Source organism: Prionailurus bengalensis, chromosome B2 (genome assembly GCF_016509475.1).
Source record: "Prionailurus bengalensis isolate Pbe53 chromosome B2, Fcat_Pben_1.1_paternal_pri, whole genome shotgun sequence".
Classification (NCBI taxonomy): Eukaryota; Metazoa; Chordata; class Mammalia; order Carnivora; family Felidae; genus Prionailurus; species Prionailurus bengalensis.
In genome coordinates, this window is record NC_057349.1 from 96422841 (window position 1) to 96448852 (window position 26012).

The 26012-nt window shown below is 47.2% G+C and overlaps 1 protein-coding gene across 1 annotated transcript in view; it reads right to left on the bottom strand.

Moving 5' to 3' along the window:
* The window catches only part of BEND3 (BEN domain containing 3), a 36102-nt gene extending 14406 nt beyond the window's left edge, over positions 1-21696 (bottom strand). Inside the window, exons 1-3 of the mRNA XM_043592039.1 lie at positions 21342-21696; positions 5133-5180; positions 4434-4636 (exon numbers count right to left, since the gene is read on the bottom strand). Coding sequence (XP_043447974.1) covers positions 4434-4636; positions 5133-5169 — 240 coding nt within the window. The 5' untranslated portion in view covers positions 5170-5180; positions 21342-21696. The remainder of the gene's footprint in view (positions 1-4433; positions 4637-5132; positions 5181-21341) is intronic.
* Between the last annotated feature and the right edge of the window lie 4316 nt (positions 21697-26012).

The following is a 26012-nucleotide window of genomic DNA, read 5'->3' on the forward strand; positions in this document are numbered from 1 at the left end:
GAGAAAATTCAGGGGGAGAAGCATAAAGCATTATTCACTCTGAACTAGGACTAGTACCATTTTGAAAAATCAACATATGCTATAATTTCATAAAACTGATAGATTGTTTCAAATTCCCAAAGGTTCTAGGGCTATTGATTTACTGACACATCAACTTACACAGACTTTTAAAAGGAAATACAGAATTCACATGACACATTTCTGCAAGGAGCTCAAGAATTTCAAATTCTTGATATTCTACATATATTCTTTTTACAGAATAGGAAAGCGTGCACGGGTATCAACCTCATCGTATGCACAGTAAGGAGAAGAAACAAAACTAGTAAAACACCCAAATAAAATCCAGGACTTAACAGGTCTTTTCCAATCTAAAATCTAACAGGTCAGAACCGCACGCTATATCCAATCTATTGAAAAGTAAACATATATGCCCAATTAGAATATGTAAATTGAACAAGTCATATTAGAAATATTCAAATACATTTTGGTTCCCTTTTCTCCAAACATGTCTGAATTTGGGGTGATGCCCAAAGCCCCACTGGAAGCCTGCTGCCTCGCCAAATCGAGAGGCATCTGAAACCTTCACATCATTCGTGTGATGTCCAGGGAGGCCCCCCGCACCATGAACCTCGATGGAGTCGCAGCCCAACACCAAACCTTTTCTGACTTGCTTCACACACTAAGGATTCAACTAAAATACGGATCCTAAGAACCTTCTCCCTCCCTCTCTGCCCCCAAGAATTCGCAGACGCGCCCTGCTTCTCTGTGATGCCGCTCCAACAAAACTGGACGAAAGGATAAAGACTGACTCCACTTGTGCACGGAGACAACGGGACGACCTCGGACCGCCCATAAGGCCACAACCCAGCCTACACATGGTCAGAATTCCTTCCTGTTGTGAGCGCTTATTGTTCCTTACTGGACTGAACTTTTCTAAAAACGGCCACAACACTTCCCCCGTCCCTGTGAGTTTGCTGTGCCTACCGTCAGAAATGGAGTCTACACTTACACCCTTGTGTCTCGACTGGCCCACGGGACTTTCTGGCCAGTGGGATACTAGCATTCGTGGTGATGCAACCCGAGGTGTGAAAAGTGTCTGTGCTTCAGAGCTTGGCCTCTCTTGCTCCTGGGAACTCTTCCACACCACATGCACAAGCTGGGACTAGCCTCCCAGCGGGTGGGACTGTGCAGAAAGGGAAGCTGCAGCAGGTGCAACCAGCCCTGCGGCCTTGGGGAAAGGGGGCGGGGGGTGAGGCCATCCCGGACCACCTAGCCCCCCATCAGGTCAAACCAACTCAGAACCCCCAGCTGACCCACAGAACTGTGAACAAATACGGTGGTGGTGATTTTAAGCTGCTAAGATTTAAGGTGGTTTGTCACAAGGCAAGAGTGAACCAATACACTCAACTTTGTGTGTCATTTCTCGAACTCTGCCTTTACTGGCAAACTTGAAGTTGTCTACAGAATTGATCATAAGCAGAGATGTAGTGTGACCCACAGAAGAAAGCGTCTTCGGCAGTTCCTTTAGGAACTGAACATAGTGCTTCTCAAACTTCTCGACACTTGCAGGACAACCTCTGGGCATCTAACCCACACGGAATCGCTCCCAGAGGGTACTAGCTTTATGCATACGGAACGGTCCCTGCGGCACTACTCGTAAGAACAAGGAAGTAGAAAACACCTATCTAGCAATCATTAGGGGGAAGGATAACAAATTACAGTGTAAAATGCAACAGAAGAAAAAATGGTTACATGTTTCTCTAACAAGCTATGCTACTAACCATCTTACTACTGCTTCCACTCGCCCAGCACGGATCTCAGCAGTTAGGAGTCTCAGATTTCATCCTCAATCATTACATACTCCTGGAAACTGCCATCCACACACGGAACTTTCCCCCAGAGTCACAAGGCATGCAATAAATGACGGATTTGGGCAGCCAGAGTCAAGGGAGGGATATCTAGATTAATCCTTTATTAAAAATGCTCACATAGGGGGCGCCTGGGTGGCGCAGTCGGTTAAGCGTCCGACTTCAGCCAGGTCACGATCTCGCGGTCCGTGAGTTCGAGCCCCGCGTCGGGCTCTGGGCTGATGGCTCAGAGCCTGGAGCCTGTTTCCGATTCTGTGTCTCCTTCTCTCTCTGCCCCTCCCCCGTTCATGCTCTGTCTCTCTCTGTCCCAAAAATAAATAAACGTTGAAAAAAAAAAAAAAATGCTCACATAGGAGTGCCTGATCTCAACTCAGGTCATGACCTCACGGTTCATGAGTTCGAGCCCCGCGTCGGGCTCTGCACTGACAGTGAGGAGCCTGCTTGGAATTCTCTCTCTCCCTCTCTCTCTGCTCCTCCCCTGCTTGTGCTCTTTCTTTCTTTCTCTCTCTCTTTCAAAATAAATAAATAAACCCCCCCCCAAAAAAAAAAGCTCATACAGGTATAAAAATATCTCAACTAATCTCAACTTCTTTTCAGGGCATGATAGATTTTTAAAAATTTATTGTTGGAATATTATTCATGATAGTCAAAAAGGGGAAACAATCCAAATGTCCATCAAGTGCTAAATGGATAAACAAAATGTGGTACATCCACAAGGGGATATTATTTGGCCATAAAAAGGAGTGAAGAATTCATACATGCTACAGCATGGATGAACCTTGAAAACATGCTAAGTAAAAGAAGCCACACAAAAGGTCACGTATTCTATGATTCCATTTACATGAAATGCCCAGAACAGACAACCCTCTAGAGACAGAATATAGATGAGTGGTTCTCAGGTGCTCGAGGAGGGGAAAGGGAAGGGACTGGTACAGAGGTTCTTTGTGGGGTGATGAAAATATTCTAAACTTATTATAGTAAGAGCTGTACCACACTGTGAATATACACAAAAAACCCACTGAATTGTACAATTTAAATTGGTGAATTGCATAGTATGTGAATTATAGCTTAATAAAGCTGTTTTGGGTGGGGGGCGGGGGGGGAAGGTGTGCAAATAAATAAATAAATAAATGTCTCATTCAGTGATCCATGATGTGGAGTGCAGGGTGGTATTCATTATAACATAAGCATTTACATTTAAATGCTGGGGAAAATCTTACTCTCATTGTTTTTGCTAATTATAGAAAAGGATAGTTTTTACTTATTGAAAATTCACTAAATCTCTACAGTCCATACATTTCCAATTTATTTGGATTTGCCCTCACATCTAATAGAGCAAAATTAAAACAAAACAGTAACAACCCAAAGAGTCCCAGGCTGATGCCCCATGGTGTTCTGGCTAACGATAATAGGCTTTGAAAACGTGGGCTCTTTGGGACAGACATGAAGAACTTGAAATGACTATTTGGGTCCCCCAAAGAGAGAGAGAGAGGAAGAGAGAGAGAGAGAGAGAGAGAGAGAGAAAGAGAGAGAGAGAGAGACTGTGTGTGTGTGTGTGTGTGTGTGTGTGTGTGTGTGTCTCCGTGTGTCTAGGTTGGAGAGCTTGGGAAAATGTCTAAGAATTTAAGGTATACTGTGCCAGTCCACGGGGAGGCACGGAGGTGAGGTGTCCTGGGCCAGACCCCTGATCTCCCAAAGCTGCTTCTCTCGCCTCAGTCTTAAGTATTCTGTGTATGTGTCTTGTCTCCCACCCAGACTATAGACTGCTAGAGGGGGCCACCATGGCCAGTTTGGTTTTCTCTCTCTCTCTTAGAATTTAGCCAAGTTCAATCTAACCAGCAGGTGATTTTTTTTAAAAAAAAAAAAAAAGCAAATTCAGGGGCGCCTGGGTGGCTCAGTTGGTTAGGCATCCGATTTCAGGTCAGGTCATGATCTCATGGTCTGTGGGTTCGAGCCTCACGTCGGGCTCTGTGCTGACAGCTCAGAGCCTGGAGCCTGCTTTGGATTCTGTGTCTCCCTCTCTCCCAAAAATAAACAAACATTTAAAAAAAAAAATTTCTTTAAATAAAAAAAAATAAAGCAAATTCATAAAATTATAGGTTAGCGGGTAACAGGCATGTTACAAAAGAATTCTCTTCACAAAAAGATTCACTGGACACGTGCTCCTAACATAAAAGATCAGTTTGACTTAGGAAAAGACCTCCCAACCCTCAACTTTTCAAGGAATCTGTGTGCAGTGTATACTATGTAAAATGTGGTAGGCTTTAATGAACAGTCCTTGCTGTCGAGTGCTTATTTTCCCTGTAGAGCAAAGCAAAATAAAGAACTCAAAAGCAGGTGCATTGTGGAGACTCCCCTAGCCCCGTAAGGAATCCAGATGTAGGTAAGAATTGTAGTCGGAGAAGTCACCTTCTAGAAACCTAAGCCATCGAGGGGACAGCTGAGACGAAAGCCTTCTCGCGCCCAGGCATTCAGCAGTTGCCCGGACGCTCACGAGGAGAGAGACAGAGCATCTAATCAGAGGGTCAGAGCCCAAGCGAACAGCGGAAGGAGCTGGGCCCTCACCTCGGGAATCAGCCGCCGCCTCTTCACGCTGGGGACAGAGTCAGGCTGGCCATCGCAGCCCGGGGGCTTTCGCTTGCTGGAATCCTGGAGGGCAGGGAAGACGCTGTCCAGAGGGTGCTTCTCGGAAGACCTGGAACTCACTGAGCAGTCCAGGGCAGCATCTTCGGCCTCTGTCTCCACTTTCACTGTGTTATTTTTTAGAACTGTGGCAGAGAAGAAATAGGGCTCAGTGGGAAAGACCACTGGGCCGCTGGGAGATTAGCAGGGTTCCCTGAGCGGCAGGGTGTTTGCGGGGTGCCCTCTGACACTAGCACTCAGGTAAGAAAGTCTAGTCACAGTAAAACTGCGCCTTCCAACCTAGCAGTTTTTATCTTACCACATTAGTGCTACACAATAAAATCACGATCCGAGAACATTTTGTTCAAAACTGGTTCTAAGGTCCTTTTTGGGGGGAAAGAGCCGAGACCGAGAGAAAGAAACAAATATCTTTTAAATGATACTTTAAAAAAAGTAATTCTGGAAAGATACATACGATACTTAGAGCAGGTGTACGGGCAGAGGGGGAAAAGCAGGCGTGGGAGGAGACTTTCCACGGATTTTTCATTATGTATCTTTTTATATTTTGAACCATTTGAGTGTATGACCTAATAAAAAATATTAAAATTAAAAATATGTTTTAAAAAGAAGCTTTTTTTTTACCTTCTTCTACATCTTCACTGAATTCAGCTGAGTTCATCTTCTATTCCACTAAATGAAAAGACAAAGACAAAGCCTTGATTTATTTCTTAATTTTCCGTCCCCATGAGAAATTCCCTTGCCCTCCCAACCTGGCTCCGGGTAATGGAGGGTTAAGCCGAAACTGTTCCTCAACATCATGGAATGCATCCTCTTAGTGTTGTCCGCAGCTGCTCAGAAACAGCCAGGCCTTCTGAACACCCTCTGCGAGCACGTCCCCCAAACTGCATGTCGGCAGAATGCGTCTTAAAGCATGAGTTTTGCTTTAAGGGGCAGTGTTGTTTAAGAAAAGCAGGTCTTACAAAAAGACCTCAGTTCGGATGATCTCCTATTGGTCCCTGCTTTATCAATTCCAGCCACAGACTGCAAAGATGCAGGCCATGGCTCCTCTGGGCACGAGTGGGTCTTAGACTCCAGGTGGTACAGAAAGACCCGTGCTGCCCATGGTGCAGTCATCAGTCACACGGCCACCGAGGACTGGAAATGTGGCTGGTCGAAATGAAGACGTGCCATAAGGGTAAAGTACACACTGGATTTCAAAGACTTAGCACAGCAAAAAAACAGTGTAAAATATCTAATAATTTTTTATGTCGATTACACGGCGAAGTGATGTCAGCTATCTTAAAATTAATTTCACATTTTCTTTTAATGTAGCTACTCGAAAATTTTAAATCACACGTGTGGCCTGCATTCTATTCTTGTTGGATGGTGTCAGTCTAGCCCTTCCTTCCAAAGCAACAAGAAGAGGCAGTGTGGGTTTCTGAAGTTCTTGAGCTCCACATAATCTGCTCCAAACCTTTCTTTTTCCTGATGAGGGAGCAAGGCAGGAGGGGGCGGGGGGGGGGGGGCGCACAGAAGAGCGAGGGGGACTGTATGGGCTGCCAGGTTTGGTGCAGAGCCCCCGACTCCCACTGCCCCGGCCAGAATGGAATGGACACCATGATTAAAAGCACCATTAATCTTTGAGATTCCCCAAACTACCCTAAATTACATAACAGCATCCGCAAATAGCACAAGGTGTGAATGAGGGAGCAGCGTTACAAAAGAATACACATGAGAGCCTTTACTGTTGACACCGAGGAGTTGCGGTTCCCACAACTGATTAGGCTGCCTACAAACATGGAGTTCCCATTTTGGTTAAACATCAGAGGAGAGCAGAACTAAGAAGTATCTTTTAAGAAATTTCTAGAAGGAAGAGGGATGCCATCTACAAAGGCCAGTACACTATTCATCAAATAGCCACAGAATGGTGTGTGGTCCTCTGTTTTAGATGGGGGAAAGGGGGAGGGGAGGAGGTGTGCAAGAGACAGAGAGTCTAGGTCATTTTTGCACACAGTAACAACTTCGAAATCCACTAATAATAGCAACACACATACAGTGCCTACGATGTGATTGATGTGCTATCCTCAGAGCGTCGCGAAAACTTTGACTTTCTTTTATGAAAGAAGAGGGATTCTTTCCATCACTATTTTATGAATTTTCAGAGAAATAAGTAAGAAAATATGAGATTTATTTGAAACTGAACTTACACTGAAAATACTTCCCATTCACCGATCTACTATCTGAAAAACATAACACACAAGATGATATTGAGGGAAAATAAGAAGTCAAATTCAAGGGTCAGAGAGCTGTTTTACCAGAGGTGAATTTTGGCCAATGCAATTTCCATTCTATTGCAAGGAAAAAAACCCCACATCTGACAACATCACCCCACTGGCAGGGGGTGGGGAGTGGCAAGGGGGGGCACCGGCAGGTAGGTGAACATCAGTAGTCTGAGGTGGGGAAGGTGGCCAATGCCAGGGGGAAGTTCAAGCCTCCCGACCCCCAGCCCAGGCAGGGGGCTTCATAACGAAGTGTACTCCAGGCCTCATGCAACTGCCTTGGAAATCCTGCCACACGGTCACAGAACGCAGTCCCTGAAATCAAGAGCACAGGGGAGAAGCAGCAGAATAGATGGGCAGAACTGAGCGAAGGTTGTCGGAGAGGGCACAGTGTACAAAACAAATTAGTCTCTGGGGAGGAGAGGTGGGAAAGGGAGGAGAAGGTGGATGGCTTATTTGGGGAAAGAAAAACCACAAAGGCTTGGCTAAGGAGAAAGCATTAAAGGACAAGCAAATCCTAGAAGAAAACAGGTGTCGGAGAAGAAACACAGCAGACAGAAAGAACCACAGTGCACAGCAAGGGCAGCATGGTTATCTAGTATTTTATCTGCCCAACTGTGTTCTTCCAGGGAGCAGCAGGGAGCCGAGGAGGAGGCACTGCGGCAGGCTGGGGCCGAGCGCACCAGCCCAGCAGGCCCACGGCGCAGTGCCGGGCGCATACTCTGCAGGGACTGGGGGGGCTCGGTGGACAGCAAGGGTATTTTCTGAATCGCACCATGGGACACTACATACGGCAGGCGACGCAGCACCTGAATTCTGAGCAGCCCAAGTCAAAAAACGGTGCAGTTAGAGCACACACCTGAGCTCTGTGGGTGGGCAGAAAGCCAGAGGGAGAGCTGGGAAGGCTCCCAGTGGCCGGCTTCCCCGGCATTCAAGACACCGGAGGGCATCTGCTTTTGTGTGCATTTCTACACCAGTGACAGATGCTAGGCTAGCACAGAAGTAACCCAGGCCACAGCACGGTGGGCCCCTTCCCTCCCAGCCAGCAAAGCAGCCCCGCTCCTTGGGAAGCTGGGAGATTTCCTGTTGGCGAGGCCTGGAGAACCCAGAACTGCATCTGATTTCATGGCAGGGGCAGAAGTGAGGGTCCCCAGTAACACCCGCGGCCCACAAACCACGGGCCAGATACACCAGCCGCTTTCACCTCACCTGGAGCTATTTTATTCCCAATTTTACCAATAAAGAAAGCGATACGGGGCACCTGGGTGGCTCAGTGGGTTAAGCCTCTGACTTCGGCTCAGGTCACGATCTTACAGTTCATGAGTTCGAGCCCCACATTGGGCTTTGCGCTGACAGCTCAGACCCTGGAGCCTGCTTCGGACTCTGTCTCTCTCTCTCTCTGTCCCTCCTCCACTCACATTCTCTCTCTCTCCTCTCTCTCAAAAATAAACATTAAAAAAAATTAAAAAAGAAAAAGAAACCGAGGGCATTTACCTTAAATATAAACAACTCATTTGTCAACTGTACCCCAATGAAGATAGAAAAAAATATTTTTATAATATCATTTTATGGAAACAAAATATTTGAATATTGAAAGGGAGGAAAAAGGGAACAGAGGGCAGGTAACTTGCCCAGTGTCACACAGCCGCTAAGGAGCAGAAGTAGGATTCAAACCTAGTCTATGTGTATCTCTGGTCAGCCACCCACAGAGGAAATCACAGAAGCCTCCTTCTTCTATTAACGTTCTTCTGAAGAACACAGGGGCCAGATTCCAGCCTTGGACCCTTCTGTCCCACAGCCACTGGAGCAGCCAAATCTCCTTTCGTCCGCACGTAGCTACTTGGAAAACCAGTCTATTCCATGCCTACAAGACTCTACTCCACAGTACAATAGAGATTCTACAAGAGGGATGTGTGGGTCACTTCCTGGCATCCTGGAGCTGACATGATGACCGCACATCAATGGTCAGGGCTGGGTAGAAAGGGGAGGGGCATCACATACCTGCCTCCACACGTTGCTACCTCCATTTCCTGGTCATCTGCCCAGATGATGGTCACAAGGTTGCTCATCCTGGGTGGACACGAGCGGCTGGATGCCGAGCATGCCACAGAAATTCCGATCCTTACATGAGTCTAGGTCATGTAGGACTTGCCAACTACCACAGCCCCTGCCCACCTGGGCTTGCTAGGATTACCGTCTGCTCTGCCTGCCGGACCTTCTCATTTTAATGTCCTCTCCTTCTCAAAATCCTCCTAGTCCTCTCACCACGACTCACAGATTGTGAGACATTCTAACTACGCATCCCCAGGTCCCTGAGAATCAGCTTTTGCCCCAAGAGGTGGCTGTTGCATGTCCCTCAGAATCGCCTGGCCAAGCCCAAAGGAATGTTTAAACAAATGAAGGGGACAAGTGTCAACGAGACCTGTGTAGCCTGATGCCGCCTCTCGCTAAAATACCACAGGTTCTAAAATATCAATGACCTATTAGAGGGAAACTCTCAAACAGGACCAATTTCCAGTGGTAAATGCTTTTTTTTTTTTTTTTTTTTTTTTTTAACCAAATAGCCTAGGAAGCCTCAGGCTAAGTGGCCGTCATTGGTACGGAAAGGTTTAAATGTTGCAGAGCTCATAAGAGTGTATGTAATTTTATTAAAATGCCTAATAGTCTCTATCCTCCTGCTCAGATCGAGATGGACAATGTTCAATTTTCCATGCAGGGCACATGGGTGGGGGAAGATTACAGTGCAATCGGAAAAGCCTTCCGTTTACAAAAAGCACAAAAGGGAAGGTAATCCCAAACGCTCAAAAATAACACGATGCTTTAGCCACTCAAATATCAAATTACAAAGGCTAAGTTGCTTAAATTGGCTACATAAATGCAATAACTGGTGGGGCTACCTCGCCTCATGCTGAAATACGGCTGAATCTGATGCCTGAGTATCAGCCAGCTCCTGCCTCTGGCGGGAAGGAAGTCTGTGAAGACAGACAAGGGGGAGGCAGAGAAGCGAGAACCATTCACTTGTGCTTGGAAAAAAATCCATTCTAAGAGATGCCACAAAGAAATGGAAACGCTGGAAAGATTTACAAATTATAGGTCACTGTCTATTTTTGGAGTTCATTTTTAAGAATGGAAGATGCTTGAAGCCTTTTTTTTCCTTTTTCTTTTAACTAGATAATACATGCATATGAAATAAAGTTCAAAAAGTGTAAAAGAGGGGGTAGCTCAGGGATAGAGCATTTGACCGCAAAAAGTATAAAGGAGTATTTGGTCTAAAAGTCCACTGTCCTCCAGTCACTGGGTTACTCTCAGAAGGAAGAATGTCCGTTCTCTTGTGCATCCTTCCAGAGACGTTCTGGGTCGGTGGTTCTCAAGGTGTGATCCCTATGCAAGGTGTGATCCCTATGCATTTGACCGCAAAAAGTATAAAGGGGTATTTGGTCTAAAAGTCCACTGTCCTCCAGTCACTGGGTTACTCTCAGAAGGAAGAATGTCCGTTCTCTTGTGCATCCTTCCAGAGATGTTCCGGGTCGGTGGTTCTCAAGGTGTGATCCCTATGCAGAGGTACGCCACAGCTGGCTCATTCTGGCTCGCACACAGCGTGTCTCTCCCCAACTCGACTTGAGAGGAGGCGAGTTGGTAGCTAGAAATGGACCGCAGTGGGTGTATTTACACCACAGAAATGGACATTTTTTTTTTAATTTTTTTTTCAACGTTTATTTATTTTGGGGACAGAGAGAGACAGAGCATGAACGGGGGAGGGGCAGAGAGAGAGGGAGACACAGAATCGGAAACAGGCTCCAGGCTCTGAGTCATCAGCCCAGAGCCTGACGCGGGGCTCGAACTCCCGGACCGCGAGATCGTGACCTGGCTGAAGTCGGACGCTTAACCGACTGTGCCACCCAGGCGCCCCAGAAATGGACATTTTTAAAAACAGCTTTTTCTTCTTTCTTGAGAGCCATTTTACCAGTATTGAACATTCAAACCCTTTCAAGGGGTCCACGAGATGAAAACTATGTTCATAACACTGAGATGTTATTGCCCCTTTTCTCTTACTGGCGTGCAGGAGAGTATTCCAGAAGCTACATGATATGTCATTTTGCAAAAGACTGAATACAGAGGCAGACAGGAAGATGCAGTTGCCTTCTATTAAGTCAGATGTTAAAGAGATTTGCAAGAATGTAAACAACACAAGGGCAGCCTGGCTGGCTCAGTTGGTAGAGTGTGTGACTCTGGATCTCAGGGTTGGGAGTTCAAGCCCAACACCGGGTGTAGGGATTACTTAAAAATAAAATCTTTTCCAAAAAATGGAGGGGAGGGAGGACACTTGGGCGGCTCAGTCGGTTAAGCGTCGACTCTTGATTTCAGCTCAGGTCACGATCTCCTGGGTGTGACATCAATCGCCGAGTTGGGCTCTAAGCTGAGCATGGGGTCTGCTTGGGATTTGTTTCTCTCCCTCTCTCTGCCCTCCCTTGTCATGTGTATGCTCTTCCCCCCCCTCAAAAAAGGAATGTAAACATTTGTTTCACTAAGATTTTCAAAATGCTTATTTATTTTGAGGGGGGAGGGGTAGAAAGGGGGAGAGAGAGAATCCCAAGCAGGCTCCGTGCTCAGCTCGGAGCCCAACTTGGAGATCGATCTCATGACCACGAGATCATGACCTGATCCAGTATCAAGAGTCAAACATTTAACCGACTGAGCCACCCAGGTGCCCCCATTAAACTATTACTGACGTTACCTTGTAATGGATTTACTATGGTTTTTAAATGAGTTAACAAATATTTAAACATTTTTCCATTTTAATTTCTAACACAGTAAATATTGACAGATATAACCTATATAAACAAAGGCTCTTTGGGGTCTTCAGTAATTTAAAAAAATTTTTTTTTCTAATGTTTATTTTTGAGAGAGAAAAAGAGACAGAGAGAGACAGAGCATGAGCGGGGGAGGGGCAAAGAGAGAGGGAGACACAGAATCCGAAGGAGGCTCCAGGCTCCAAGCTGTCAGCACAGAGCCCGACGCGGGGCTTGAACTCACGAATCATGAAATCATGACCTGAGCCAAAGTCTGACGCTTAACCAACTGAGCCACCCAGGCGCTCCAAGGGGTCTTCAGTAATTTTTAAGCATATGAACACATGCAAAAACTGGAAGAGTTAAGATCCTGATCCTCGTTTTTCTCACTTAATAAATAGATCATGTAAGTTTCTCTATCACTTCTTTTTTAGCTTGAGTTCCCCCCAGAAGCAGATTCGGAGACAAGGATCTGGAGTGAGTAGTTTCTCTGGGAGGAGAGGGTCAGGAGCAAGGTAATGAGCTTCCTTCCGTGGGGTAGGAGCTCCCTGGCTACGGGCAGTGCTGAGGGCACTAAGGGAGGGGTCCCACAGGGCCGACCCCCGCACTGAGCAAGCTCCTGGAAAGCAGAAACTGCTGTGCATTCTCTTCCGACTCCTCACCTCACTGCCCAGGGCTTTGCATACTCGGTGAGAATCAATAGCAGCAAGGGCCTACTCTGTAGAAGGAGCTTCACAGTAAACTAACGTCACCTAACAATCCTGTGAGGGAGAAACTCCTGTCAGTCTCGTTTTATGAGTCGGGAAACCGAGGCTCAGTTTTAGAGACACAACAGACCTCAGAGATGATCTCCTTTTAGAGGTATGGGATCCAAGGCCCAGAAAGGTTGGGAATGTGCTCAAGCCTGCCTGATCAGTGCTTTGGGGGCTACACCCCCCACGGCGTGACAGGAGCTGCTGGTGTCAGTGGGGCGACTGTCCTCTGCGCAGGGGATGACGGACCACACAGCCTATTTACTGGGACTGATCACAACCAACACAAGTCAAGACGGAGGGCCTGGAGATTGAAGACGGAACTGTGGAGCTTCTGTCAGAGGGGAGGTTGGGTAAACGGCGTCAGATAAAAGTCACAGGAAGGAAAGAGCACTCAGAACCCCAAGGTTAGGAGATACTACATTAGGGTTTCCATAACAACCGTAACTCACATCTAGTAAACACAGGCTGCCTGCCACAGCTGTGCAGGAGACCACCAATGCTTGCAATTTTGTGACCTGGATACAAATAATTTTAGGCTCTGGTACATGCCCACCAGACTTTTCTTCCTTTGGAGAGGGAGAGAAATAACATTAAGGCAAATTCTAGGTGGAAGAAAAGTCTACTTTGAAAAGAACTTTGTCAGTGCTTAAATGGGCAAATCTTGATCTTCCTTATCGCTTTCAGCTTCTAAGGACCTGTAACCAAATCCCTGTGTCACTTACAGAGCCTCACACACTTGAAAGTTATGCTATGCAGTCGCCTCTATGAGCAGAGGCCAGAGAGCAGAGAGCAGAGAACCAGAGCTCTGTTACCTTACAGGGGATCTTAGGCTAAGCACGGGCAGGAACGGAGCATCGGAATGAGGGTGGAAATCCCGGTGCAGAAGCCCTCCACAGCCCTTAGCTGTTATTATTTACTGATAAATTCCACTAAAACATGCTGACAAAATGGGAGAGACAACAAACTGAAAGTGACCTGCACTGAGATCCCCTTTGATCACTATTGTTATTTCCATCAGACAACGTTAGGAAGTGAACTTCGACACATTTTTCTCAACACATGGATCCAAAACCTCTATTGACAGGAAGAGCCGAGCATTAAATTATGTGTAAAGATTCAAAATCAATTGTTCATTACAGAGCTACCCAGTCAATAACAACATACTTCAAAGTTCACTGGGGAGATGTCAACAGCATAATTAAAAAAATGCCATAAAGCAGCTGGAAGGAAATATGCCACAATGTTAATTACCTCCAATTAGGAGATTATGGATGATTTTTTTCCCTCCGAATATTTCCTTCTACTTTCCAAATATTCTACAGCGGACATGGAATTCTTTGAAAATAAAAAAATTTTTTAAAAACGGAAAAAAAAAGAAGTATTACAATATGAATATAGAATATAGCCACGGCATATTCTAACCTAGGCCCACAAACAGCAACACCCTAATTATGTACAATCAAATCATTTAACTTTTAAACATTTAAAATGTCGATAGTCTAAGAATCAATATACAACTGACAAACCAGTAAAGACCTTTCATTTCCTAACTGCCTCTGAGTTACTGCCGCTGAAGGTATATCAGTGTGGGGAGAGAGAGAGATGAGAAAAAACTCTTAGCTCATAAACCTGGGTGTGAATGAGAAGGAAAGGAGATCAGTTTTGAACCATAAGGAAATGTCATCTCCTGGTAGGTACATTACAGGCTCTAACAACGCATTTGCCTGATACTTGAAAGATTTTTCAAAATAAGGCAAATTTCATGGGAGGGAAAAAACAAAACAAGACAAAACTCAAAAAGCCAGAGCAAGTCTTCTGGATCAGGGCTCAAAGGCCAGGTCACTGGAGAGTTCGTGGCTGGCTGGAGAAATGAATGGACTGGCCAGCAGCTCAGCAATTCACCAGGCAGGGGCCTAACTTGCTGGGTTCCTATACTCTGGATGACAACTGTTAAAATGTAGTCCTTTCAGGGCACCTGGGTGGCTCAGACTGTTGAGTGTCCAACTCTTGATTTCGGTTCAGGTCGTGATCCCAGGGTCAGGCTCTGTGCTGAGTGTGGAGTCTGCTTAAGACTCTCCCTCTCTTTAAAAAAATTAAATTGGGGCGCCTGGGTGGCTCAGTAGGTTAAGCATCTGACTTCGGCTCAGGTCATGATCTCACAGTTTGTGAGTTCGAGCCCCGCATCAGGCTCTGTGCTGATAGCTTGGAGCCTGGAGCCTGCTTCGGATTTTGTGTCTCCCTCTCTCTGTGCCCCTCCCCTGCTCATGCTCTGTGTCTCTCTGTCTCTCAATAATAAATAAACGTTAAAAAAATTTTTTTAATTTAATTTTAAAAACAAAAAAAAAAATGTGGTCTTTTCTACAAGGCTCTCTGGTGTCTAAGCACCACAGGAGATGTTCTGACCCGCTCTGGGGCCCTCCTTCCCTGAATCCTCAAAATTGGCCCAAACTAGGCGAGCAGAGGCCTGCTCTGAGGGGCCTGGCCCCAGGGTGAAGCAGCAGGAGGAGCTGGGAGAAGGAAGGTCAGGAGGTCTGCAGAGCTGAGGAATGGCTGAACCACAGAAAAAGGAAGGTGTGGTGTGGTGACTGGTTAAAGTGGGTAATAAAGAGTCACACAGAACCTGACTTGGGGAATTCTTGCTGAGAGCTGAATGCAAGACCACAGAAAGGACAGCAGGGGTCAGCTGGGGTGGCCATTCCTTGCCAAAGCCCACTGCCTTCACAGGGTCCTGGGTCTCCTCCTTCAATGTCCCACAGGGGTCCAAAGGACAACATTCTCCAGTGCTTCTCCGCGGGGGGCTAGGAGTGGCCAGGGGTCCTCTCCATCCAGTTCTTTCCACAGAACCAGTGCTCCTTGAGAGAGCAACCAGCCCAGGCCCCTTGCGAGAGCAGCTCGTGGCTAATCCAAGGTGCCAAGGGCTTGTGGCTGGCCAGGACTCACACCAGGACCAGCAGCAGGCCTCGAAATGGGAAGTACTTGGGCTTCCTGAAACCTCGAGGTTCAAATCCCAGCCAGCTGACTCAGGATCCTGGCCCAGCTAAATCGGAAACGTCCACTGAACTTGGTGTTGGCCCCTGGGTTGAGGGGGCTGAGCTGCTGGTCCTAGAAGGGGCGGGGGGAGCCTGCAACCCTGACCTCAGGCCACTCAGGGGGGCAGATCCTCCCAAGTCATGTTTTCAGATGTAAAGTGAGGCAAACCCTCACCACAGGAAGGGCTGCTAGGGAATGTGAGCCCCAGGAGAGCAATGCGATTGGAACCCGTGTGTGGTGCTGCTGCATTCGAAGGGTAAAGCAGAGAAAAAACGTTCGGGCCATTCTAAGGGTGCTATTAATAAAATATACTCAGGATTTAAAGAGCTTGAGACCCAACCGAACCTCACTTCATCCTTTTCACAACTGATCTGGCTTCGTGATATCGGTCACGAGGATTTTAAAAACTGAGCACGGTAAAGGAGGACAGCAGCTAACATTTCCAGCTGCACGGTCTGTTTCCCAAGCTAACCCACGCAGTCCCCACAAGAGCCCTCTTATTTTGCAGGGAGGGTGGCAGTCTGAGCCTCACTTGGGGTGGGGGGGCATCACAGGGAGCATGAAGAGGGAAGGGACAGAGGTGGACTCGGGGGCGATGGTCCCATTCCAGCCTTTCGAGAAGAGCCGGGACCGAGTGGGACATGAGCAGGCCACGCTTTCCTTTCTCCCTTTCCCAGGGGCACCCCTCTGTAGGCTGGGCTCTGCTGCAGAGCAAGTCAACTGGCCAGCTGGGCCCCTGGACCACCAGAGGGACTCGCGCCGCTGATCTCGAGAAAATGGGAATTCCCTATCGAAGTTTAGGGTCAGCAAGAATCAGGTGGAAACCCTGACGCGGGCAAGTTGCTCACCCAACCTCGGTTGGTTCTTCTGTAAAATGGGGCTGGACACACTACCCCCACCTCAAGAGTTTCCGTGAAAATGACAAAGGAGAGAGTGACTGGCACATAGCACTTAGTGTTATCCGTTACAGAGCCCTTAAAAAAAAAAGGTTTTCAAAGTGCATTTTAATAGTGAATTTTCTTTAAAACTGCAAAATTAAGTAATATGGTTTAAAGCTTTTAAAAGTTTTAGTAACTTTTCTATTTTTCTTTTAAATGAAAGAAACAACTGGAAGGGGATAAAATCAAATAAAATGCTCTCCCTAAGGACTGGAAGAATGTTCCCATGCCACATGCTCTTGCGGGGCTCGGGGCTCTGGGTTTACAGGAACGGCTGGGAGTCTCGGGGCTCTCAGAACCCGGCCCTCCTGGCAGTGGCATCCTGCCCAGGGGACTTGCAGGACATGTTTGCAATTTGTTTTTATTTTTAGATACATCTGCAAATGCAGTTTGAAAAATACCAGTCCTCACAAAAACCAGGGCAATTCCTGCCGCCACCCGGAGTCTTCTAAAGCTGTAACTGTTGCTGCCTTCCTTATTCAGAGTACGACGGCATCTTCCTGCAAAGCTCAGAGGCACAACCTCCTGACCCTGCCTGCCTGCGATTTGGGGTCTTACCCTTCAGACACGATCTTGTCTGGATGTGACCAAATGTGATGTCTTCCTCAGCTAAGCCATTATAATTAAGCCCTTCATGAGGCCAAGAAGGGCTACCTCCTTGGACATCAATAGTAAGAGGCGCCAGACTTCTTTTTCTTTTTATTTGATTTATTTTTTAATTTACATCCAAGGTAGTTAGCATATAGTGCAACAATGATTTCAGTAGATAGTAAGAGGCGCCAGACTTCTAACTTTAACCCTGGCACCCAGAAGCTGGGGCTCAAGGAGGAAAAGAGGGCCAGCACATCCCAGCAGTCACCCATGTGACTGACTGGACAATGGTGACTAATTTTCCTAGGAGGCATAAGCTGAGCTTCCTCTGTACTTCCCACTTTTTCAAGTGCATTGTCTTGTGACCACATGAGCTAATTAGAGTTGGGGCAGTCTTGTGTAAATACCCCCCCTCCCCCAAGCCTCCATCCTTCCATTCACAGGCTCCATGCTCAAACCAACAGCCCCTTGCCTACAAGACCAGGGGCCCTTGGCTGACTCAGTTGGAAGAGCATGTGACTCCTCATCTTGGGGTTGCGAGTTTGAGCCCCGCACTGAGTGTAGAGGTTAAAGAAATAAATGCAAACTGATGCAGCCACTCTGGAGAACAGTGTGGAGGTGCCTCACAAAACTAAAAATAGAACTACCCTACGACCCAGCAATAGCCCTAGTAGGAATTTACCCAAAGGATACAGGAGTGCTGATTCAGAGGGGCACATGTACCCCGAAGTTTATAGCAGCGCTATCAACAATAGCCAAATAATGAAAGAGCCCAAATGTCCATCAACTGATGAATGGATAAAGAAGATGTGTGTGTGTACACACACACACACACACACAGGAATACTATTCAGCAGTGAAAAAGAATGAAATCTTGCCATTTGTGACAACATGGATGGAACTGGAGGGCATTATGCTAAGTGAAATATGTCGGTCAGAAAAAGAGATCATGTATTTTCACTCATTTGTGGAATTTGAGAAACTTAACAAAAAGCCATAGGGGAAGGGAAGGAAAAATAAGTTACAGAGAGAGGCAAACCATAAGAAAATCTTAAATATAGAGAACAAATTGAGGGTTAATGGGGGTGGGGAGTTGGAGGGGTGGGGGGAAGTGGGAGATGGGCACTAGGAGGGCACTTGTTGGGATGAGCACTGGGTGTTGTATGTTAAGTGATGAATCACAGGACTCTACTCCCGAAGCCAAGAGTACACAGTATATGCTGCATGTTAGCTAACTTGACAATAAATTATTTAAAAAAAGAAAAACTCAAAAAAAAAAAAAGAAAGAAAAAAAGACCAGTAAGTAATTTATTCAAATTGAGCAATCAATGTCCTTATAGATCCTGATGCAACTGTTTCACTGGCCACTGAGAACTGAAAATGAGGTGAGAAGAGACAACATAAGTAGACAACTGATGTTTAATACATGTATTTCAAGTTGGATTGAAAATGGTGAGCTGCTGAGAAAAACTCAGCTCTAAAACAATAGTTTGTAAAAGCTCTGATCATTCAGTGACTAACATGCCAGGCATTTACCACCCTCTAAGTGAAATAGCACCTCTCCCGTTTGACACACTGAAGGCCTGATGCCAGCATGGAGCGCTCTTAGCTTGGCGTTTGCCCGTCATGTGTGGCAGCTAAGTTCCAGAAACCACAAGTGCTCTGAGCTGAAATAATGTTGCAAGAGATACTGGAGCATCAGAAGGGGAAGAAGAGCAACTGTCCAATCTGGAAGGGGAAAGAAATAGCACAAGCAAGCTGACACTCACAAAGCACATAAAATACCCAATTTGGGGGCATGTGTGTTGTGTGTGTGTGTGTGTGTGTGTGTGGTGTGTGTGTGTGTGTGTGTGTGACTTAAAAAATTTTTATTTTATCTTAATGTTTATTTATTATTGAGAGGGCAAGACAGCACGAGCGGGGGAGGGGCAGAAAGAGAGGGAGACCGAGGATACCAAGAGGGCTCAGCGCTGTCAGCAGAGAGGCCAGTACGGGGTTCGAACTCATGAACCTTGATGTTATGACCTGAGCTGAAGTCAGATGCTCAACCAACCGAGCCACCCAGGCGCCCCTTTAAATTTTATTTTAAAAAATTGGCGTACAGTAATTTACTCTCTGGGGGGGAAGGGTGTGCAGTTCCATGAAAGATAGCACATATGTATACATCCCTGTAACCACCACCAAGGGGGCTGATACAGAAAAGTCCCATGAACCAGAAGATTAATTCTACGAATGAATCCCCCAAACTTACCTGAGCCAATAATGGACACAATGAATAACAAGGGTGGCAACCATAATTCACCACCTGTTATCACAATTGGGTGCCAGGAAAAAAATGCTAAACCCCAACCTCCCATACACTGACACCAAGTTATTTTTGCTGGTTGGCTAGCAACCTTCATGTGTTTCTACATTACAAAATTTGAGGTATTTAAAAGACACATCCCCAGAGTTTTCATCATGGTGTCAATTCAATTCATAAAAGCTTATTGTTTCCTTCTTCACTGTTTCAGGGGCTTTTCAGTCAGCTCTAAAAAGTGACAGGTGGGACATCTTTCAGATTATATTTTCACCTAATCAAACCTATGTCAGCATTGATTCTAATTCCTAATTATTATACATTCTGCAATTCCTTTGCTCATGTAAGGCGTGCTCAGGAACCTAGAAGTGACCAAAAGGGATAGCATGAATAAGTGAATAAAAGTGGCACCCTAAATAGGTTATTGGGATGATCACCTTGTGTACTAGTCATAACTGGTCTATCTTCTTTGCTCTAGTGCTCTGTGTGTGGTGGGGGAAAGAAAGGACATAAAACGTGTCTGTTAAATTACTTCAGCAAAGGGATGAGTGTCTCTAGTAAAACTCACATTCAGTGGTGGAGTTTTTACATGACAGACGTTAAAGGCTCTGGTTTTATCCGTGAATTTCATTTCAAGGGCCACACATACACCAGCCAACCCACTAGTAGAAACAGGCTGCACTAACCCCACCTTTCTTCTGGAATCCAAGAGGATCTCCATTCATTTAGCAAATATTTACTGAGCACCTACTACGTTATCAGACACTAGGTTGGTGGCTGGGGAGGAAAAAGTGTCAAGAAGATACAAGATCTTGCACACATCTCAGCAGGAAGGGTGAGAGAAGCTGCCAGAGTTCTGTACGGTGATACAAAACCATTAACTAGGGACGATGAAACAAAACAAACAAAAAACTGAGGGGGTTGGGAGTGCAGATAACAAAAGATCTCCTCCATCCCTCTCTCATAGACCGAACAAGCCAGAGAGTTCACTTCCTTGCCTCAGTTTCCTGCAGCCGCAGCTTTCAGGCACGGTAAACATTCAAAAGTCACTTTAAGAAAGTGAAGTTGAACATTACCAACTCTGAAGCGCTTAGCCCTATTCCGTGCACCCTAGGCTGGTTAGCCTTCGCGTGTAAAATTCTTCCAGACGTGCCACCTGAGCAATCAAACTTTCACCCCTGTAAAAACACCTTGTAAAAAACGGTATGTCGCGGCACACAAGGCCATCACAAGCACTGCAGCACAGCTCACCGATAGGGGAGGGCAAAGTCTGCGTGGGAAATCACGTTTACAATAAAAAGGGAAAGGGGGCGGGCGATCACGAGGAGCAACGAGCGCCCTTGGGCTCCAGATCCGCGGCTGACCGGGAAGGCCTCGCGCCAGCCCGGGTGCACACCCAGGGCGCCGGGCCCGCCTCCAGCTCCCGGGCAGCGGGAACCGCGAACCGCGCCGTGGACGGCCGGGGAGGGAGCGCCGCGCCCCCTGGCGGCGGGGCCCGTCCCCGTCCGCTCCCGGCCGCCGCCGTCGCCGCCGCCGCCGCCGCCGGCCTGCCTGCCTGCCTTGCTCCATTTGCAGACTCCGGAGGCAGCGTCCCTCCGAACGGTGGCTCCTCCGGCCTCCAGCTCCCCGCTCCGCATCACCCTCCAGTCCCCGCCCCCTGCTCCTGCTCTGACACCCCCTTCTACACGCCAAGCCGTGCCCCGCCGAAGCCCGGCCGAGCGCGAGCGCCGAGCCCACCGCTGGCTCCGCCGAGCCTTCCGGCGGCCCCGGCCGCTCCATCCCGGCGCCAGGCGGGGGTGCGGGGCCCGCGCACGGCGCGAGTGGGGCGGGCGGCGGCGGCGCGGACCGTTCCACTCCGCGTCCCCCCCCCCGCCCCCGGGCGGCGCGCGTGCTCCCCGGAACGCCATGGAGCCGCCGCGTTCCGAGCGGGCACAAAGGGGCGCGCGGCACAATGGGCGCGGCGAGCCCGTGGGCGCCGGGCGCCTGCTCCGGCGACTCGGCCCTGCGCGGGGGTGGGCGCTCCTCCCGGCGGGCGCGCTCGGGGCAGCCCCCCTTCGCGTCCCCTCCCCTGCTCCCGCCCCCACCCCGGCATGGATGTTGCAGCCACTCGCCCGTCCGTCTGCCCCGGAGCCGCCACCGCGCGGCCGGCTTGATCCGCCCCGCACTTACCTGGGACGCGAGTTCTGTACTTTGCAGAGCGGGCCCGCGCCGAGTTTGGGCGCCACGTGGGGGGGTGGGGGAGCGCGGGGCCGGAGAGCGGGGGCCGCGCGCGGAGGGCCTGGCCGGGGCGGCCCGGGGAGTTGCTGGGGGCGGCGGGAGGGCGCCGTGTATTTTCCCCTCTCTTTGTGTGTGTCCGTGCGCTGCGCTCTCGCGTGACGTGACGGGACTCCGTGTGTCATTTCCGCACAAGGACACAGGAGCCCCCGCTGCAGTGGAACCACAACCCCTCCGCCCCCACCCCTGGCCCGCCCCTCCCCCTCAGCGGGGCACACGCGGGACCGGCGGCGGCGCTCGGGCGTGAACGGCCGCGGCGGGGAGCTGGGGCGCGCACTCCGGGGACCGGGCGGCCCTGCGCGCTCGTCCAGCGCCGCGCCGCTCCACGTGGGCCCGCGCCGGCGGCCCGCGGTGGGGGCGGCGGCTGAGAAACCCACGGCGCGCCCGGGCAGCGCTGCCTAACAATGTCCCCTGCACAACCGTGTGTTCTCCCCCCGGGAGTCATTGCTCTAAAACGTGGTTGCTCAAACCCGAGGAGTTTGACCTGAAAAGCCTCTTTTTCGACTTTTTTTTTTTTTTTTTCTCTGCGGGACGGCGACTCTGCGGGTCGTCTCCTCCCTTGGCGCCCGCGTCTCTCCCGAGTTTTTGGCATCCCGATCGTGGCCCTGGCCCCCTGGGCGGGTGTTCCCGCGCCGCGATCCGCACAAAGACCTCGGGGCGCCGGGACCCGGGTGGCCCCCGAGGCCCCGCGGAGCCGGCATGGAGTCAGGCGGGGCGCGGGAGAGCGACTCGGGCGCTGGGAAACGCTGGCTCTGGCCACTCCCCCAGCAGGGTGGCCGCCCTCTGTTGTAAGCCTGTGCTGAAAATCTGCCTTCTACTTGTAACCCGAAGTTTTGAGGTTTGAGGCTACGGAGCGAGAGATTTCAGAAGTGCGCGCGCTCGCAGACCCACAAGCCACGGGATATCTGCGCCGGGCGCTTAAAATAGAAAAACACGAGTCACCAATTCAATAAGGGCGGATTCTTTCTCCTTCTGACTCCCGGACTGTAGATTCCAAGTTGATTAATACGAAGCCTACCCCTCGAGTATTTTCTTAAGTCTTAGCGACTTGAAGGGGTGTGGCGTGAGGGTCAGGGAAGCCCAATCCAACAGTTAAACCACGATTATATTTTAGGCAAACGATGAGAATGTAGTTTTTTTTTTTTTTTTTAATCCTTTAATTTGCCGGTCGGAGTAAATATAAAAAGAAAAATGCAAATGATCCCATCTGCTGCTCACAGCTGACTGGCTGCAAGAGAGGACCATGTGGCCCAGCCCTGCGCGGTCAGTGAATAGGTAGAATAGATTTTAAAAGAAGGCATATGCTGGCTCCTTGCTGGCCAGTCGCCGGGAGGGTTTGAATTAACGTATAGTTTTGGATTACCGTATCCTCCTCCGGACCACTCCAGTTGGGAATTTAGTAATTATGCAAGTTCCTTCCCTTCGGATTTGAAATCTAAAGGCACAGGGTTATCCAAGACCTTTGAGGAACTACGTGGAACATTCTGGAGCTTTATTTGGATAGCCCATTTTGAGAAGTCAGTACTAATTGCTATGCAAAATTAGCAAGCCTCCGGGAGAACTGAGCCCTGCATCCAGGGGGTGCTTTTATAAAAGAATCCATACGTGCTCAGTGTCATTCAAAACAGGATGATGAAAAGAATGGGGCCGAGATAGCAGCCCTTCAAATTCAAAAGACTTGAGACGCCCTATCTACATTTAAAATAGGGCGGAGGGAGGAAGGGAGGAGGACCGCTTGGGGCAGAATGGTTAATTTATACATTCCCAGAAGACCGAATGGAGGCACCTCGATTTCTGCCGGGAACTTGACTTTTACACTCACACATTAAATAACACGTATGATACAGTGCATCGCTTGACTCACTTAAGAGATACAGCAGTTTTGGTTTCACCTTCAATTTAATGTGACAGTTATAATTAGAATTTAAAGAGTATAAATTGCATTTCATTAGTTCAGTTTTCTAGGATTTCCCAGTAGAAGAGTTAGGAAGAGTTAAGAGTAGCATTTAAGCTCACTTTGCATTTTTAAACCACTTTACAGAAGTGATTTAAAAACGTAAAATGACCTTGTTATATTTTTACAAAGGGGACTAGATGAAATATGTATTGTGAAAATCTATATCCTAGCCAGCCCTTCACAGTAACAATTCAGGTATTTAAAGAGAAATTCAATAAAACCATAGAAATGAAATAATACAAACCAACATTTTTGGTTATATTTGAAACCAGAGATTTTGTCAAATATAATTTTATTAATAAATAGCATCTAAGGCAAGCAGCATGCTTACCTGAGCTTTTTAAAACATCTCTTAGGGAAGGACAAAGTGACCTTGAGTATTATTCTAAGTCATGCATCTTAATTTGCATAACTGGATCGATCTATTTAACAAAGTAAGCTGTTCATTCCAAATTATTAACAGAAATGGAAATCATTGCTATCCAGGAAATTACCTACCTTCAAATGGTTTTATAGGTTCTTTTTGTCTTGTTTAATAAGGAGTAAGGGAAAATAGTACATAAAGGTGAAAACAGCCACTGCATTGGAATAGTTGTATCTCAAATGTACTTTGGAGCCTATAAAAAATAATAGGTCTGGGGGAAAAAATGATGTCTGAAAGTGCTGCTGGATAAAAGTACCTTCTGGAAAAAAAATGTGAATAAACATGGAGTAAGATGGGTAGAGGAATGAGGATAAATAATACAATACCTGCCTAACACAACCCTAAGAAATCAGTGGGAGACTGTTCATGGTTCATAGGGATGTGTATAAAGACCTGGGGTGGGGGGGAAACCCTGAGTTTTAGCTTTCTGCTTGATTGGAAATTTCTTAATTAGAAATGCATTTCTCAAGATTTCAAATTAAAGCTGTTGCAATTGATCTAATGAACTCATTTCCAATTTTACCTGAGTAAAATGCAGCAGGGGGGAATTGACTAGTTAGCCATATAAAGGATTCACATAAAGCACTAACTGTAAAAACTCAAAGGAAAATTGCACAGCATTTAATGAAGAATGGGATATATATACAATGTAAATATATATAATTAAGAGTGGCAGACAGACAGGCATTAGGTTTCAGATATCTTTGAACTGTTATTCTAAAGGTTTTTATCATCGCTAAAATATATTTATAGTTGCCAAGACAATATTTAGTAGGGCTTTTTTTTTTTTCCCCTCAGTAGTTAAGTCTTAAAACAACGCAACAGATTTCACTGTTACTTGTGAGACATTTCCACTTTATTTCTTGCCTGCTGGATGTATAATTTTGCCAATTCTTCAACTTCAAACAGAAGTAGCTGACAGATCCAGATTCCGTGAATACTGACAACAAAAAAGAAGGAAAAAAAGAAAGGAAGCAGGAACATGTATTAACTTTATTAAATAGAACTTATGGAAAGACACACCTTGAAAAATAACTTGCAAAACTGGCTTTTGTTTGGGAAATTAAGCCTGGGGAGTTAAGTTTAACCCCTTGTATTCTGGGAGCAGGGTGGGGAGGGGAAGGGATGTTGGGGGGAGGGGGACTACTTTTAGTGGAATCCGGAACCAGTAAATGACCCAATGTGGAGGTAAAAAATAAGTTTTGAATGAAAAAGCTGCAGAGAATTTGTGCTGGGTAGTTCTCCTTCGGTGTTGAAGAACTATTTAATAATTTATAGCGGCTTGAGATTTTAAGGACCCAACACAGCCATTAGTATCTGATTTTAGTTGAATATCTGGCTTGCACAATAGGATTCTGCGAGAAGAAATGTTAGGGAGAGTGAAAATTGCTGCGATCCCACTCTCGGTTTCAAGCCCTTGAGAAAACAAATGCCAATCCGAACTATAGCTCATTCTCAGCCCAGAGTGCTGGCTGGAGGCGTTGCAGCCACCAGGGCCCCCGCGCCCAGAGGGCTGCCCAAGGGCTTGCAGTCAAGAGTCCCCACACTGATCATACAGATGCAGCAACAGGCAGGAAGCAAGGAACTAGGCGAGGCTGGTTTCCCAGCCAATCAGAACCCATTAAAAAAAGAAGAAAAAGGAGACATACTGCTCTAGTAACCAGCCAAGTTTTAAGAAATTATTTTATGCTGTGGGTCAAAAGATTCTTTAAATGAAATGGTATACACACACGCTTTTTTTTTTTGTCTTATTTGACCTAAAATATTTTCTGTACAATGAAACACCTCATAGAAATGAACTCGAGATCCAGTGATTCCACTTTCCCTGGGGAAACACTCAACCAAAGCTACATTTACAAGGACGTTCATTGCAGGATCATTCATGTTAGCAAGAAAATGGGAGAGAATTTGAAAAGTTGCTAAATGAATGACACATGCTATGGCATACTCTGTAGGCTTTAGAAAGAGGAAAAGTACTCTTTCTTATGGGTACAGAAGAATGTCTTTGCCATATTTATTGAGTAGAAGAAAATTAAAGATCTATTTGAAAGAGGACTTCGGCTGCCTCCATTTTGACCGGAGACTTTTCCAGCTGGGTTCTTCCCAGTTTGTCTCCGGCTCAGGTTGCAGACCCTGAGGGCAAAGCATCCCCGGATGGGAACTGAAATTACCGCCTGAAGCAATA